Source organism: Nuphar pumila, chromosome 7 (assembly GCF_984573655.1).
Source record: "Nuphar pumila chromosome 7, dmNupPumi1.hap1.1, whole genome shotgun sequence".
NCBI classification, from domain to species: domain Eukaryota; kingdom Viridiplantae; phylum Streptophyta; class Magnoliopsida; order Nymphaeales; family Nymphaeaceae; genus Nuphar; species Nuphar pumila.
Window position 1 is genome coordinate 47,358,943 of NC_143255.1, and position 16,935 is coordinate 47,375,877.

A 16,935-nucleotide genomic window follows, 5' to 3' on the forward strand; every position below is an offset into this window, starting at 1 on the left:
TTTAAACTTTCAGGCAATTTCTCGCAATATTATCGCAAGATTTTCATAAATCTCGCCACATTTGTCACACGGGTTTGGGATAAGTAGAACGGTTCAGCTAGGGATTTACCACTTTCACTTGTGCAGCTGTTTGGAATGCAGCTGGAAGAGCATTGGAAAGGTAGACGGAGTAGTAGGCACCGGTGTCGCATTTGGCAACTACCACCTCATGTAGGTGGGAAGTGAAATGTGGAACTGGAGGTGTCAAATACCATCGCAGTTACTTAAAAAAAAACTTATTTTTTTTATTATAAAAAATAAGAATAGCTTTATTTTTCACACAATGTTCAAATGAGACACAACACAAAGGCATGATGTATTTCACTAATTTTCTTTCTCAAATTTACATAAATGTTATAAAATCAATCAATCACATGTTAGAAAAATAAAAATAAAAATAAAAAGAAGAAGAAAAATGGCTATGGCCAATGGGTAACCTTACACCTTACAAAGAAACCCAATACCCAAGGACCCATTTAAAAATTAGAAGGCAACTTCCTCTTTTTGGGTCATGGACATCTCACATTTCTCCCAGGGCCCCCATAGTAGAAATAACTCCCCCAAACCCTATTATTCCCTCCTTGGATAGCGTAGCAATCGGGATGATCAGCCACAATCCGAAGATTGTTTGGGGGAATCAAACTGTTGTCCCAATCAACCACCTGCAAATTCCGGAAATATCCTGATTTTCCAAACCCTTCCCATGGAAAATGGCCACTTCCCATTTGAGTATTTGTATGAATGCCATAAGGTCTAGTGTTGATAATTTCACCACCAAATTGCACCATGCTAGCATGATCTGCAAGGTGGCTGAACAGTACCGATGGCCAATATCCAACCAACAATCCGGATCCAAATTCCAACCACCAACTTCCACGTTTTGGATCCTGAAAACATTAAAATTATGGTGATTAATTTTAATTGTTAGGTAATCTCAAATTGGTTTATTTTTTGACATCATATACATAATTAGCACATTCAGCCTAGTTGGCAGGTCTGCATCAAGGTCACCATTGTTATCATTACTGTCGATATCATTAATAAGATAACCTTTATTATCGTTGATGAACTTGCTCAAAAGTATAGCATGAAAAGAATTCATTTAACTACTATTGTTAATGAAATTATATGTATTAATTTAAAAAAAAAATTACATGTATGAATTCAACTAGAGTATATGTCATAAAGACACGTACACGGGGACACAATACGGTTTGATTCACAAGTTTAATTTTTTTTTTTTGAAAAAATAGGACACCAGGATACAAATTTGTTTTAATTTTTTAATCAATGAAATTTATTTTTTTGATATTTTAATGTTAAAAATATATTTTATTGAAATAAAATCATTAAAACTTTAAAAATAATAAAACAATATCAAAATATTATTTGTACGTGTCCAATGTCCAATGTCCATGTTCAGGTGTCCGTTCATGCCACCAAGGATGCGCCACCTAAATGGCTTGTCCCTGTGACATACTTTAGAGTCCATGTGATCAAGAATCAACCTAAATTGGAGTGTTCAGAAGAGAGACTGTTTGGACAATGGTAACTTTCTTAGCAAGCTTAAACTAATTGGGGAATCATTTTCCTCGTAGAGTAGGGGTTTGTTAAATTTTCTGATGAACTGACGAGAAAAACCTAATTATTCTAGTTATGTGTTTTCTAGTTGTTATCCACTGAGACTCTTCATGTCATTTCAGCAAGTACATTGATTTCATAAGAAATAGTAAGCCCCGCATAGTGCTTTGTTTGTCCTAGAACTTCTTGTTATGAGTCCTATAACTTATGGGCAAGACACCCATATTACTTCACTACTAGCTACGCTACAAGATGCAGTTAGATCCATGGGATGGTCCACCCCTCTGTACTTTCCTTCAAAATCTCTGTGAAATATTTTTTTTTTTGGCAAAACTAATCATATGAATGTGATTTTCATGGTTAGAAATGCTCCTGTCTACAAATCCGTACTTATTCTTTGCGCTCAATGCCATTTTTATTAATTACTCGCTTACATGTTGAATAACTGGGCTGACACCAAGACAGTGCTGGGTTTTTGGAATGGTTAGGTATGATTTTAAAAGGATAATTTTTTTTAAAATTTTCTATTATAAATTTTTCCCTACAAATAAAAAAAAGTTTGATCCAAGAGTTTATTCACATGTTTTCAAATCACATCATTACACTTAGATTTACATATATAACATAGAGATTTTGAAAGATAGGACAAAGGTTTTAGTGGGCGGACAATAGGGATGGCAGTGGATCGGGGCTGGGGCAGGGGATGGACCCGTCTCAAAATCTGGACCTCCATCCCTGCACAAGTTTGAATTTTAACCTCCATCTCCGTTTCATGTCCTCCATCCCCGGTCCAAACGGGGTGAGGTTCCGTTTCTCCTCGGTCCATTGTCATTCTTAAAGAAGGATTAGGAACGAGGCATGGCGAGGTGGGGTAGGCTGGGCGAAAGAGTAAGTCCATCCCCATCTTCATTACCGTACGAGTTTTGATTTTAACCTTCATCATCGTTTCATGTCCTCCCTCCATGGTCAAAATGGGGCTAGGCGGGGTGGGGCCCGTTTCCCCCGGTCCACTGCCATCCCTAGTGGACCGTCCCCCTTAGAGCCACCAACTGCCTGTGTGATTTTGAGACATACACCAGAATCAACATTCTAACCTAAAGTGTACAGCTTCTTAGATTTGGTGCAAGTTGTTTGTGCGGATCACAGTGACAAATAGGGGCATTTGAAAAAAATGCAAAAAAGTTATGATATTTTCTTAGTCATTTAAAACGTTAAAATATCATCACAACTTAATTTTATTTATACTTTTTCTTTACAAATATTTCTTTTTATTTTTTAATTGGGTTTTCCCAATATTGTGTCAATAAAAATGTGAAAAAAAATTCATCAAATAAAGATTGACGTCACTTTTCCATTTTTAAACTTCCGTCACTGTGATGCTGATGGATTCGTTGGAGGACAACAAATATCTAGGATTTCTTGCACATAGTTGCCCTTTGGCAGCATAGATCCTCAAATGCCAATGTAAATCCGCTGTCCATAATTCTGACAGTTATGTAACAGGAACAAATTTGGGTATTACAAGTTGGAACAGAATGTGACAGTGCAATATCATAGGTCCGCAATGGAATGTCCCATTCTATTCCACCTTATTGGATTTTGAGTGCATCCAATATCCCCTTAATACCACTATTGAAGTCCAAGAGAATTCTACATTCCAAGACATCTATCTAGTAGAGTAAGTGGGTGCATGAAGTGAAAAGCAAGTGTTCAAAAAATGCCCTAATGTAGGAAGTGTAAAACATTTAGGAAGTGTAAGAAAACCATGTAAGAAGTAATAATTAAATAGATAAAAAGCCAGTGTTTTTACTTAAATATATTTTCATGTGTTTTTGCAGCAAAATATTTTCATATGTCTTGTAATCTCATGGGTGTCGCCCGTTGCACAAGATGAAGCGTGACGACTCGCTGGGGGCAAGGGGTAAGCTCACAAAGTTTTACGCTACCAGGACAGCGACCATAAGTACGGCAAGCAGAGTCAGTGCAAGGCTAAGTCTCTGATTCTGAGAGTGGTTTCTCCGTGTAAAAATTAAAAAAAAAAATGCTTCTAGGAAAATTTTGGAAGCACAAAAGAAGTGATTTATGAATAAGGGAACGAAGGAACATGAGAATATATGAAAAAATAAATGGGGGAAAAAAGAGAATTTTTACCTTCCAAATCGTGATACGAATATCAAATTGCCTTTCATTGTAGAGGGAGATGGGGGAGATGGCTGCACCAATAGAGACCCTATTGTTGGTCTGGACGAACCCAGAGCAGAGCAGGTTGTAGCAGCCAGTTGTCTGGTAAGCGTCAGTCTGTCAAAATTACACAAACACTCCCCCATCATTACATATTATCAGAAGGACCCCATCCACGAAGGAAAAAGAAAAAGGGATTGTCCTTGTGATTTTTACTCTAGAAAAAAGATCAAGTATAAGCTTGATCTTGAGTAGGAGCTAGTGCAGGTCACCTTGTGTTGGGAGGTTGCAAGTTCAAAACCCAACGAGAGGACATGAAACAGGGATGAAGGCGAGGACCAAGGTTAAAATACCAGACTGGAGGCAAGGATGGACTTACGCTTTCTCTGTCCTGCCCCACCTCCCTCCATTTGAACAGGGGATGGAGGACATAAAACAGGGATGAAGGTTAAAATCAAAATCCGTGTGGGGATGAACTTACGCTTTCTCCCACCCCGTTTGAATTTCCGCCTTGCCCTGCCCCGCCCTGTCCCTAGTCTTTTCAAGGAATGGCAATGGACCGAGGGGAAACGGGGCTCCACCTTGCCCCGTTTGGATGGACAGGGGATGGAGGACATAAAACGGGGATGGTGGTTAAAATCTAAATCTGTGCCGGATGGAGGCGGGGATGGAGGTCCTGATTTTGAGATGGGGCAGGGGTGGAGATCTTGTCCCCCACCCCGGCCTCGGTCCACTGCCATTTCTGTATAGTTGTATCACTGGTAGGGGTCCGCCTATCCCAGCTTGCGTTTAAAAAAAAAAAGCCTGATCCTGAGTCATTCTGAAGAAGAATAAATAGAAAAGTGCGTGTTTTCGTTATTTCCTAAAAGTTTTGGGTTATTCTGAAATATTCCGTCTTTTGTCATTTTCATGGAAAAGTGTTTAGTTACGGAACATTCAGAAATTGATCAAGTGTCACATTTCTAACCATATAATTTCAGTAAAACCACAGTAATTATGAAACCTTCCAATCAGCGCTATATTTTTTTTAAAATTCCATCCACACTTACCGTCCAATAGGTGAAAAAACGAGGGCAACCGTCTCCGTATAACTCTGGACTAACCTGCATGGATAACAAACATAAAAATTACTATTAAAAACTAAGAATTAACTGAAGTGAAGAAAACGTCATTGATGCCCACATATACTAAAAATAACTCAAAGCCCATATAGTTTATAGAGTCTAGAGAATGCATCCAAGTCCCTTTGGAGAAAACTCCCCCTTTAACATTTCAGCTAAATCTTAAATTTTGCTGTGTTCAATACCAGTATGTTGCCACCTAAATCTTGAATTTCCTATATTTTATGATTTTCCTACTCTTGTAGATGTGTTGAAAAATAAGAAGATTTTGAGACAATGATGGGAACCCATTGATGCCTTACATAGAGAATATCTTGAAAGTTTTGCTGTTGTAAAAGTTGTGGGAAATTCAAAATCTAAGAAATTCTAGGATCTTGGTAGAATAGGAAATAGATTTACCATCGTATAACAGAGACCAAGTTCATGAACTTCAGCATTTCTGGCATGAGAGTACAGACATGAGAGCCAAACAAAAATAAAAAACAGGAAAAGAAAAAGTGGATGTGATGTTACAAATGATGGATACATGAACTTGGTCGTTTTAAGAATTTAAGTGCATGTGATCTACATGTTAGATTTAGTAGAAATCAACTCTTGAATCATGTCTTTTCAATGTGTATGTTAGATATTTTCTAAGGGATCGATAAGCTTCACCTCCCTAATCGGTTTTAGTAAATGTAAAAAATATTTAAATTATTTTTTAATACTATTTTAATAAATTTAACATGTGTCGCACTCTGACTGACATGTAATATATTTTAATTATTTTTTCCCCCATTCAAAACGATTCACTTGAGTATTGGTATTGGCTGATTCACTTGAATCGTTGGCCAATACCTATACTAACAACATTGTGCTGAACACATCCATGGGGTTAGATTTGGTCAAAGAGACACCCCCCACGAGAGTTCCAACTAGGGGGGTTTGGAACCGAAAGGGTTAGCCAATAATTTCTCATATCTAATAAATGAATGTACATCATCTTTAAAATGGATTAGTAGAAAAGAGTACTAAAATTAATGTGTATCCTCTTTGATAGGGGACCCGTAGAAAAAAAAATACTAACTTGCCAACCAGCTTCAATAGTGTTGAGGTCCTCTCCAAATGCACCAGAGATAACCCACATCTGTGATAGGCTGAACTCATTGGGGTTATTCACATAAGGGGCCCACACGCTCAAGCCAGCCTTGGCTCCATAGTATTGCTCCCCAGACACAAAGCCCACTGCATGCTGTAGCCCAACACTCAAAATTAAATCAGGCCATAATAAAAGTGATAGTTAACGGTAATCACAATTTACATCAACAGTATATGTGCCCAAACTTAGATGACCCAACAGGGTGCATTCATGCACCCACCAGCCCAATGATGGTAATCAACAGGATAAAAAAGTGCAGAGTTATTAAGTGACCCGTTTTCGGCGAGGGTTTCTCGAGCAAAAAAAAAAACAGCATGTAAGTATGTTCGAGGTATGATGACTGAAGTATGAAGCAAGTAGCGAGACGATTAAATGCTAAAACACATGAAGCAACAAGTATTCAAGTATAAGAAGAAGAGATAACAGAACGAGTAAGAAGTAACATAAAAAAACAGATAAAACCTGTATTTTTTCTGAAATATATCTTTAAGAATTTTCCCCCAAGATACTCATCATATGTAAGTTTTACAATTAAAAAAGTAATTGTTCCAACTGGAAAAGTGTATTTTCAATATCAATGAAAATTCAATTTTATACAGAGGGAAATGAACTTTACATAAAGTTAGTGCGAGCATGAAACAAGCACTGGTCTTGTGCTTCTTAAGCGAGCTCCCTAGGAAACAAGCTTCTAAAGTATAGAAGCTTCTGCTAACCATGGGTAAGTACAACTAAAAAGATGGCCACAGCTACCTCTCTTGCCATTTTCCGACATATGCGGTGCACCTCGCTTGCCATTTTCCGACCAGTGTGGTGTATCAGCAGGACTAAGAAGCTGGGCAGTTGGACCAACAATGTTATGGTACAAAATCATCTATATCAGCAAGGGCCAATGGCCCAGCTGCTGCTTTTGTGGGGCAGAGCCTGTGCAGAACCCTACTAGATTTGCCCACATAGGACAATGGCTGTACATAAAACATGTAAACATGTTCATTGGTAAAAGACTTCACACAGTTATGCAATCTACAGTGAAATGTCCATCTCAAGATGGACGGTTCATATTGTGATAGCATAAAGGAGACCTTATATCTTTTGCAGAGGAAACGTACCACTATGTTGACAGTCTCTCATCTCAAAGATGCAGCCTTATGAGGCCCACCTTCTTGTTAGAGCAGCAAGGTGGGGCCAATTCACATAGGACTGTCCCTTCTCATGGAGTGGAGGTTGTACAAACTCAAGAAAGACACTCATTAAAGCATTCAAGAAAAAAGAGGGCTTCATTTTTACTAGAATTTATTTTTGTATCAAAACTGCGAATCTTACATTCTCACATCCTCTTTGTTTCTGAAATTGTTTGCATTGTACCATTTAATTTTTCAAAATGGTTGTTTAGTCCATAAACATATAGTTAAAAAAACTAACCTGCCTATGAGAATTAATCCCATAAGGAGAAAATTGCTGTTTGAAGGATACAGATTTCTACTGAACATGAGAAGTCTTTCAATCAAGTCAAATGGTGCAAAATACTCAACAACCTGGCAGATGAATGACATTTCCCACAAAGGCAAGGATATATGAAGGTCCTTTTTAATGTTTTAAAATGACCAATCTGCCCCCTAAACCTTTTGCAGACTCAGTTGGGAAGTTTGAAACTCTGAAACAATGCGTTAACAGAGAAGAAAAAGCAAAAAAGTGGTCTAAATGTGCCTGAACAGAGGCACTTTATCATTCCAGAATCACCCAAGCTGTTCCTTTTCAATTACTGTTAAGGGTCGTATCCTCCTATCTATTCTATTTTCAAGTCCATAAAGATTTTCTCAATCCCAATATTGTAGCTAAATATTAGCCCAAACCATATGATTTTTCATGAAAACATGCACGCCCCATGATAAGAATCATGCTAAATGCAGTTTCCCATTACGAAATTTACAAAATAAACCAAGAAATGCAGAATTACTGCACTCCAAAAATACCACCCTCAACGAATCGTCAAAATAGTCAACCAGTGTCACACATGACATTCTTAGGAAAATGTTTGCAAGGAAAATCCCCTAATAAATTATTTTTTTTTTCAGAAGAAAACTCAAGAAATATAGGTAGACGTAACAAAGTAAAAATATATAATTCTAAAAAGTAAAAAACAGACAAGGTTTTGCTTTTATTGCATTCGTATCACGATAATGCATGAATTTTCAAAACTGGTGATATTTTGAAAATAGCGTTTTTTAAAGGTAGTGATAAAATCTCCGATATCTGTCACGTAGCCCTTTAAACAAATGTCTCACTGTTTTTCATCAAAACGTTTCTTGTTTCTTGTTTTGACCTTAAGTTTTCAAAGTCGGTGACATTTTGAAAAATACCGTGTTTTTTAAAAGAAGCAATAAAACAATCGATATTTATGAATATAACAGCCCTTATCTATCGTCTTACTGCCTTCATCAAAATGCTTCATATTCTGACTAAAACTAACTACAAAAAATTAGAAAAAAAAGAAAAGCTATAAAAAATCTAACTACACAAAATAACGAACCTCATGAGTGCTGCTGGATGTGTCTCGGCGAACCACCCTCATTGCTGATGTCCTGGCCTTCCTTCCGAAACCGGCAACGGAACTAGCCCTCAGTATGTCTGCTTCAGTAACCCTTCTGATGGGCACCGTTCCCTCCGGACACGACTCGCCGTTCATATTCCATGATTGAAAGCTTTCTGTGTTGGTGACTGGTGGACTACTGTACCCTTTAGGCCTCTCAGGAGGATCCTGTAGTTGGAAAACACAAAACAGAAGCTTCAACAACTGCAAAGATTTTCTTGGGGGAACTTGACTACTGAAGAATGATTAGACCACTCATTAAGGTGCTCTCTCACAACTTATAACCATTTGATTTTGCTTGTTAGTTGTAACCCCACCCCCATAATTTATGAATCAATGAGACCTAATTCTTTATAATTTCCAGTACTTTATTAAAATTTACACATAATTGTCAGACGGGTACAGGCCTGTCTAACTTCATGTCTGCCTAATTTCATTTAGAAATACAATAATAATAACAACCATCATAACAATGATAATGACACTGAGATTTTAAAGCAAGAGGGAGAAGCAAGTGAAAGGAGAGTGATGGTACCAATGGTCTTCCTCCCCTTAATTTTGGATGATCAAATGCTGGTTGGAGATGAGAAAGGACACAGTCAATCAGATCACCATCTGGGCTCTGCACCAAGATAAAGTAAAATGGTTAGAGGTAAAGTACTAAAATAGTCAATTGGGTACACCATATTTAGTCCATTGGCAGACTAAGCATCTGTTCTCATTAATTCGAGTTATCCTGCCATGGATTAGAATGTACCACCTACCAAGAAAGAATGGTTTTCCGCTACACCGGAAAGTGAAAAAAAAACTCGAAAAAAGAGCAGCAGAAGCATCAAAAGTTGCCTGAATTGTCTTCACAGCAGGTTTGTTGATCTTCCTGAGGTGAGCTCTGATCCTCCTTATCTTCCACAATTCCTTACTGGCATTGAACGTTCGGTTTGCAGAGGGGACGCCGGAATCAGGCAAGATAGACGACGACGATGACGAAGCAAGGCAGGCGCAGGCAAGGATAAGTAGATAAATGAGAGAGACGGTGAAGGTTGTTGGTGAGATTCTGAGGTTGCTAGAATCCATTTTGGAAGGATTTTGAGAGTCTGTGAAGGCTTGTTTCAACCATTTCTGTTGTCCTCTTGTATAATTATTAAGATGGCCAAGAAGGTCCATCCAAGGTGGAGAAGAGCCACATTGATGTGATTCCGACTCATTCTTTTTCACCACAACCAAGGGTATAAAAAAATTGGGGGTGGGGTGGGGAGAGAAAGGGAAGAGAACAAGTGACTGAAGTGGGGAAGAGGGGACAGAGAGAGTGATCAAGCACGAGCAGAGTTAAAAAAACAAACAGGTGTAGGGATCGGTGTGTGTGTGTGTGTGGGGGGGGGGGGGGGGTGTTAGGGGTTTTTCCCATGTGGGCTGGCGGGGAAAATGGTGTAATTACAAGGCCCAAATGGCATCCTGCAACTTTACCTTTAAAGATTTTATTAAAAAAATATTAGAAATAATGAAGGGTGACTTTTTCTTTCTGGGTTCTATTTTTTTCCCGTTCTTTTATAATGTGCGTGTGCAGGCTTGGAGAGAGAGAGAGAGCGATTAGTTAAAATTTATTTTTCTCACTTTTCTAGATGTTCCCCTCGGGAACTATAGCTCATTGTAGTTTGGAGTATTAAAAGCAAGGGAACATCATTAATTTTGCCCTTCAACAAAAATGTCATATATGCTAAATAAAGCGTCCTATTTGATTTTTGGTGTTTGTTTTTAAATTTTAAATGTCATATATGCTTGTATTTATAGAAATCACTTCCTGGAGTATTCTATTCCTATGCATGGATAGGTTTTATAAGGTTTTAGAAATCAATGGCCTATAATTTTATTAATTTTGAGGTTTTAAATACTTTTTTTCTACAAAAAATACATGATGAAAGTGTTGATTTTTAGTAAATCAATAATGCTGAACACATCTATGGGGTCAAAATAAAAAAAAAACACCAAAAATCCAATAGCATTTTTCATGTAGCAGAGTGCCTATTTTGTAGGTTTTCATTTTCCTATATATATATATATATATATATATATATATATATATATATATATATATATATATATATATATCTGTGTGTGTGTGTGTGATAAATATTTTCTACATACATTTGAAGGTACAATCTAGTGTTTTCACAAACTAGATCTTGCAGATGTGATTGGCGTAGTTAGAAATTGACACTTCAATCATGTTTTTTATTGAATAAATATGTTTTTTGAGGCTTAAATATTTACATAAATTTCTTTAGGTTTTCAAGGTTTAAGAAAACTACTTATGTATGGTAACCAGACGATCCTAGAGCATACTCCTTTAAAATCAAGTATATAAGATTACATCCCTATAATCAGATTTTATAGAAAAAAACCCTTAAAATTTTGAATTCGTACCATGATTTGTATTACACTACAAGAAAAACCCTAATTAGTGACGGACCTTTGTGATAGAAAAAACCCATCGCAAAGTATCGACGGATTAGCGAAAGAAAGATATTCATCGCTAAAATATCGGTTATATACGATTTTAGCGATGGAAAATATTCCATCGATAATCCGTCGCTAATTAGCAACAGATTAGCGATAAAATTTATTATGTCGCCATATCCTTTGCACCTTAGCGATAGATCAACGACATAACTATTTCACTGTTACGTAATCGCCCAATACCGACGATTTAGCGACAAAAATAGGCCGTCGCTAAGCCGTTGCTAATTTTCCCGTAAATCCCTAACTTTTTCTCCTTTCTTTCTATTTTCCGTTTCCTCCTCACATCGCTCCCCCAGCCCGCCTCCCGTCACCCCCCGACCATCCTCCCGTCACCGCCCGACCCTCCTCCTGTCGTTTCCCCCGACCCACCTCCTGTCGCCCCCCCAACCGGCCTGCCTCCCGTCGCCTCCCCGAACCGCCTCCCGTCACCCCCCGACCCTCCTCCCGTCGTCGCCCGACGCTCCTCCTGTCGGCCTCCGACCGACCTCCAATTGCCCCCCGGCCCGCTGCAAGTATGCTCTCTCTCTCTTCGCTATATTTTCTGACCGCCACCGGCATCCCCCGTCCGGCGACCCCTCAGATGGAGACCCCCCCCCTCTGTGTTTTTCTTCTTCATCTTCGCTCCTCCAGTCCGACAAGGGCCTCTGCCCTGCCGTTCAGGATTTCAGCCAAGTGGGGCCCTTTTCCTCCTCTCGTCAAGCAGGGGCCTCGGCCTCTATCGCTCGGGTCTTTCCAGCAGGCAAAGCGAGGCACTGCCTCTTCCCGTCTGGTGGGGGCTTCGGCCCTGCCGTTCGGGATTTTCGACAGGCAGGTCGAGGCCCGACAGGGGCCTCGGCCCCTGCCGCTCATGTTTTTTGACAGGCAAGGGGCGAAGCTCCCTTGCCTTTGTGTGTTTCTGACAGGCAGGGGGGGCTCTGCCCCATGCCTCTTTGTTTTTCGGCAGGCGAGGACCTTTGCCTCCTCCCATCAGGCAGGGGTCGAGGCCCCTGTCGCTCTGATTTTTTTGACAGGCAAGGGGAGAAGCCCCCTTACCTCTGTGTGTTTCTGACAAGCAGGGGGGCTCTGCCCCCTGCCTTTTTGTTTTTCAGCAGGCGGGGGCCTTTTCCTCCCTCTACCTTTGTGTTTTCATGCAGGCCGGCAGGGGCCAAGCCCCTGTCGATTAGGCTTTTGTGGGCCGACAGAGGCTTGTTTTGTTTTGTTTTAATCTGTTTTGATTTCCTATTTTATTTATAGCATCCAACTATGTTTCTGGTGTGATTTTCAATAGGCTTTACTGTTTTTCAGTAAATATAAGGAGCTCTGAGCATTGTGTTTATAAAGGATTTTCGGTAAAAAATAATTCAAATCGGGTAAATACCCGTGGTGAGTAAGTGATGCAAGCACATCACATGTTATTTAATTTATTAGATGCAACACTTTTCTATTCACACACTCACTTAGTTGTGGATATCTAGGACTGCTTTGATGGAGTTTGAAGATCATGTTGAGCACGATTTTAATGTATGTGAATAGAAGTGTTCTTATTTTTGGAGTACGGATTCTATGATAGGCATTGTAGTAGTTAGCGGCATATTGAAGTGTGTTTGCTGGAGGTACATGTTTGACTTTTTTTTTATATTAATGATTTGGATGTATTGCAATGTTTGATGTAATTGTATACATGCTTGCATGTAGTTACTTTCAATTTGATTATGACTTTCATGTGAAATTGTATAATGAAAGCATGCTTCAAATGAATGTATCGTATTATGAATAGTTTGCACATGAAAATATTAAGTTATCAATGCATGCATCATAGTTCTTATGATTTTATGACATTATATATTTATATTATATATATATATGTGTGTATGTGTGTGTAAGTATGATATATATATCAAATATATAGCATGCATCATATATTGCATGATAAATTTGATATTTGCTTTATCATAGCATTCTGATAATTCTCTTTTAACTAGTTAGGATATTATTCGTAACATCATACGACAAAATAACTGCAAACCATGAATGGATGTACCGTAGGATAATTGACAATGAGGTATCGCATGAATATATGGATGGTGTTGCAAGTTTTATTAAATTTGCAATGGCAAGTGTCAGTACAATGGATCCCACAGATCAAATTAGGTGTTCCTGCAAGATTTATAAGAACAATCGATTTGTAGAACCTCATGGCGTTAGACATCACCTATACAGGAAGGGTTTTATGAGTAATTATCAAAATTGGACTTTTCATAGTGAAGAATTTAGAAATAATTTTGATGCACCGGTGGATGTGGAGCACAATAATCCATATATGGATTTAATATTTGATGTCGCGGGAATAGAACTAGGTTCTGCTATGGGTCCTAGTGATGTAACAACTGTAGTAGATGAAGAATCACCAAACGATGCAGATAGTAGATTTTATGATTTACTTAGAGATGCTGATGAGTTATTTTGGAATGGTTGCGAGAGTCAACTATTTTGTGTGCAGTTCTTCAACTACTGAATTTGAAGGCTGGGTATAATTTGAGTCAATTATGTTTTGACCGTTTGAGCATGATAGTGAAGAGTATGTTGCCCAAAGATGAGAAATTGTCATAAAATTTTTATCGTGCGAAGGTTATGGTCAACGCTCTAGGTATGGGGTATCAAAAGATAGATGCTTGTCCAAATCACTGCATGTTGTATTTCAAGAATTAGGAAAACAACATATCATGCCTGTCATGTGGGCATTCTCGGTTCAAGCCAAAGACAAGAGGCAATGGTAGCACGAGATCAAAAGCAGTTTCATACAAGTTGCTCCACTACTTTCCTATCACCCCTAGATTGCAACAGTTGTATATGTCTTCAAGGATAGCTAAACACATGAGATGACATGCAAATAAAGTTCAACATGATGAAGACAAGATCACGCATCCTGTTGACGCAGAAGCTTGGAAGCACTTTGATCGTACTCATCAAAACTTCGCAATAGAAGTGAGAAATATTAGACTCGGTCTATGTACAGATGGATTTAATCCATTTGGGGATAGATCAACTCCATACTCATGTTGGTCAGTATTTGTAACTCTATACAACCTTCCACCAAGCTTGTGTATGAAGTGTCAGAATCTTTTCTTGTCTCTATTGATCCCTGGTCCGACCTCACCTGACCAAAATCTTGATGTATATTTAAGGCCATTGATTGATGAACTAAACGTATTGTGGGATGATAGTGTTATCACGTATGATGCCCACAAAAAACAAAATTTCAATATGAAGGTCACTGTTCTATGGACAATCAGTGACTTTCATGTATATGGTATGTTATCTGGTTGGAGCACATATGGGAGGTTGGCATGTCCGTACTGCATGGAGGACACAAAATCATTTAGTTTGATGCATGGAAGGAAGCCGTGCTGGTTTGAGCGTCATCATCGATTTCTATTCAGCGACCATCCATTCTGAAGACAAAAGAATGTGTTTCGAGCAGGCACAACTGAAATGGAAGGTCCACCGACAAGATTGTCTGGCATAAATTTTTTAAGAAGATTGCGATACTTTTCAGATGTATTAACAGATGCCCGTAGTCTGATGCCCTTTCTTGGATTTGAGAAGGATCATAATTTGATAAAAAATCTATATTTTGAGAACTATCATATTGGCCGACCTTATTGATATGACATAATTTGGATGTGATGTATGTGGAGAAAAATATGTTTCATAATGTGTTCAATACAGTAATGAATGTTAAAGGGAAAACAAAGGATAATTCGAAGGCCCGTATGAATTTAAAAGTAATATGTAAAAGACCAGAATTGCAACTCAAAGAGTATAATGGCAAAGTACTGAAACCAAAGGCAAGATACATGCTTCAACCTGATCAAATAAAGCAGGTATGTCAATGGTTTAGACAATTGAAATTTCCAGATGGATACGTCTCTAACATTGCTCGGGCTGTGAAGATCGACGATGGACAGTTATATGGGTTGAAGAGCCATGATTGTCATATCTTTATGCAATGATTGATACCCATAGCATTCCATGATATGTTAGACAAACCTATATGGAAGGTATTATCTGAGTTTACTAGATTTTTTAGAACATTGTGCGCATCAGAAGTCATAGTATCTGAGGTAAAGAATCTCAATAATTCTGTCGTCACTACTATTTGTCAGCTAGAGAAGATATTTCTGCCAACATTTTTCGATGTTATGGAACATTTGATCATACATTTGCCATATGAACTAAGGGTTGGTGGTCCTGTGCAATATCGGTGGATGTGCCCATTTGAAAGGTATATTTTTTCTTATATTTTTCTCTTTAATGACAGATATTTCAAATTTGAGATGTATATTTTTGATAGATGCATGTTTAGCCTAAAAAAAAAGGTTTGAAATAAAGCAAGAGTAGAAGGCTCTATTTGTGAGACGTACATTTTAGAAGAAATTTCAAATTTCTCATCTATGTACTTTAAACCTCACATTCCAACACGTTATACATGCCCACCTCGTAACGATGATGGAGAACAATTTACTGTAGCTGACAAACTGTCGATATTTTAACCACTTGGGCATGCATTTGGTAGTTGCCGATCAAGACTCTTGGCAGATCGAGAACAAGACGCAACACAAATCTATATATTTTTAATTGCTCACCGATCGACCCTTACATCGAGTAAGTACATATAGATGCAACACAAATCTTAATCCTTTTATATTCTATACGTGCATACATGGTTCGGTAATATAAGTATTTGTTAAGTGCAGACGATTTGATCTGAAGTTGCGAAGAGAATTTTCACATCTCACTGATACAGAAGTGCAAAAAGAACGTGAAACTAAGTTTGTGGAGTGGTTGAAAGAGTTGGTAAGAACGATGACATAGATTGTCTACCTGTAAACAACACTAAGTTACTTAATTGATCATGATCACAATCATTGTTTATATTTGTAGGTTTGCTGTGGTGATGTTAAAGATCAAGGAATATGTGATTTACAACACGATTTGACCAAACTTGTTCAATGTTACAACGAGTACATCGTAAATGGTTACCGATTCTATACAAAAGACTGTGGTATAAATAAATCAACGATAAATAGTGGCATGTGTGTTAAGGGTAGCAACTACGATGAAAATGAACATGATTACTATGGTGTTATAGAGGAAATAATGGAGTTGACTTACTTAGGCATAAATAATAGGGTAACTTTATTCAAGTGTCATTGGTTTGATCCAACTGCAACAAGAGTTGACAAAGCCTCATACATTGTGAAGGTGAATCATAAATCAAGGTTTAGAACATATAAACCATTCATATTAGCCTCACAAGCTCAACAAGTTTACTATACTTCATATTTGAGTACAAAGAAGTCAGATAGAAATGAATGGTAGGCAGTTTGCAAGGTGAAGTCCAAACTATACCCTGAGTATGATCAGTTACAGGAAGACAAGTTAACTGAAGAGAGTGATTACTATCAATCAGATGATATCTATGACTTCTCTTATGGTCACAATGTCGCGCATGATATGCATGTCATATCTTCATTGGTCGATACTCCATTCACGAAAGAATGTGATCCAAATGATATATCAAGTGGATAGGCAAACAATAAAGAAAAAAAAGAAGAAGATGAAGAAGAGAAGGAGGAAGAAGAATATGAAAGTCAAACAAGTGATGAGGAAGAATTCTTGAGCTAGTGAGCAAAATCTTGTAATACAAACCGCTATTGAATGTATCGTAACTTGTAATACAAACCGCTATTGAATGTATCGTAACGTGTTTGAATGATTTGAATGTATTG

The 16,935-nt window shown here is 38.1% G+C and overlaps 1 protein-coding gene across 1 annotated transcript; it reads right to left on the bottom strand.

Moving 5' to 3' along the window:
* Window positions 1–451: 451 nt before the first annotated feature.
* On the bottom strand, window positions 452–9,721 carry LOC149832169 (protein neprosin-like). The gene is made up of 7 exons (XM_090013177.1): window positions 9,491–9,721; window positions 9,183–9,269; window positions 8,588–8,815; window positions 5,989–6,153; window positions 4,851–4,904; window positions 3,772–3,918; window positions 452–926 (listed from the first exon to the last, which is right to left on the bottom strand). The coding sequence occupies exons 1-7, from the start codon at window positions 9,719–9,721 to the stop codon at window positions 549–551; spliced, it is 1,290 nt and encodes a 429-aa protein (XP_089869303.1). The 3' UTR covers window positions 452–548.
* Window positions 9,722–16,935: the final 7,214 nt, after the last annotated feature.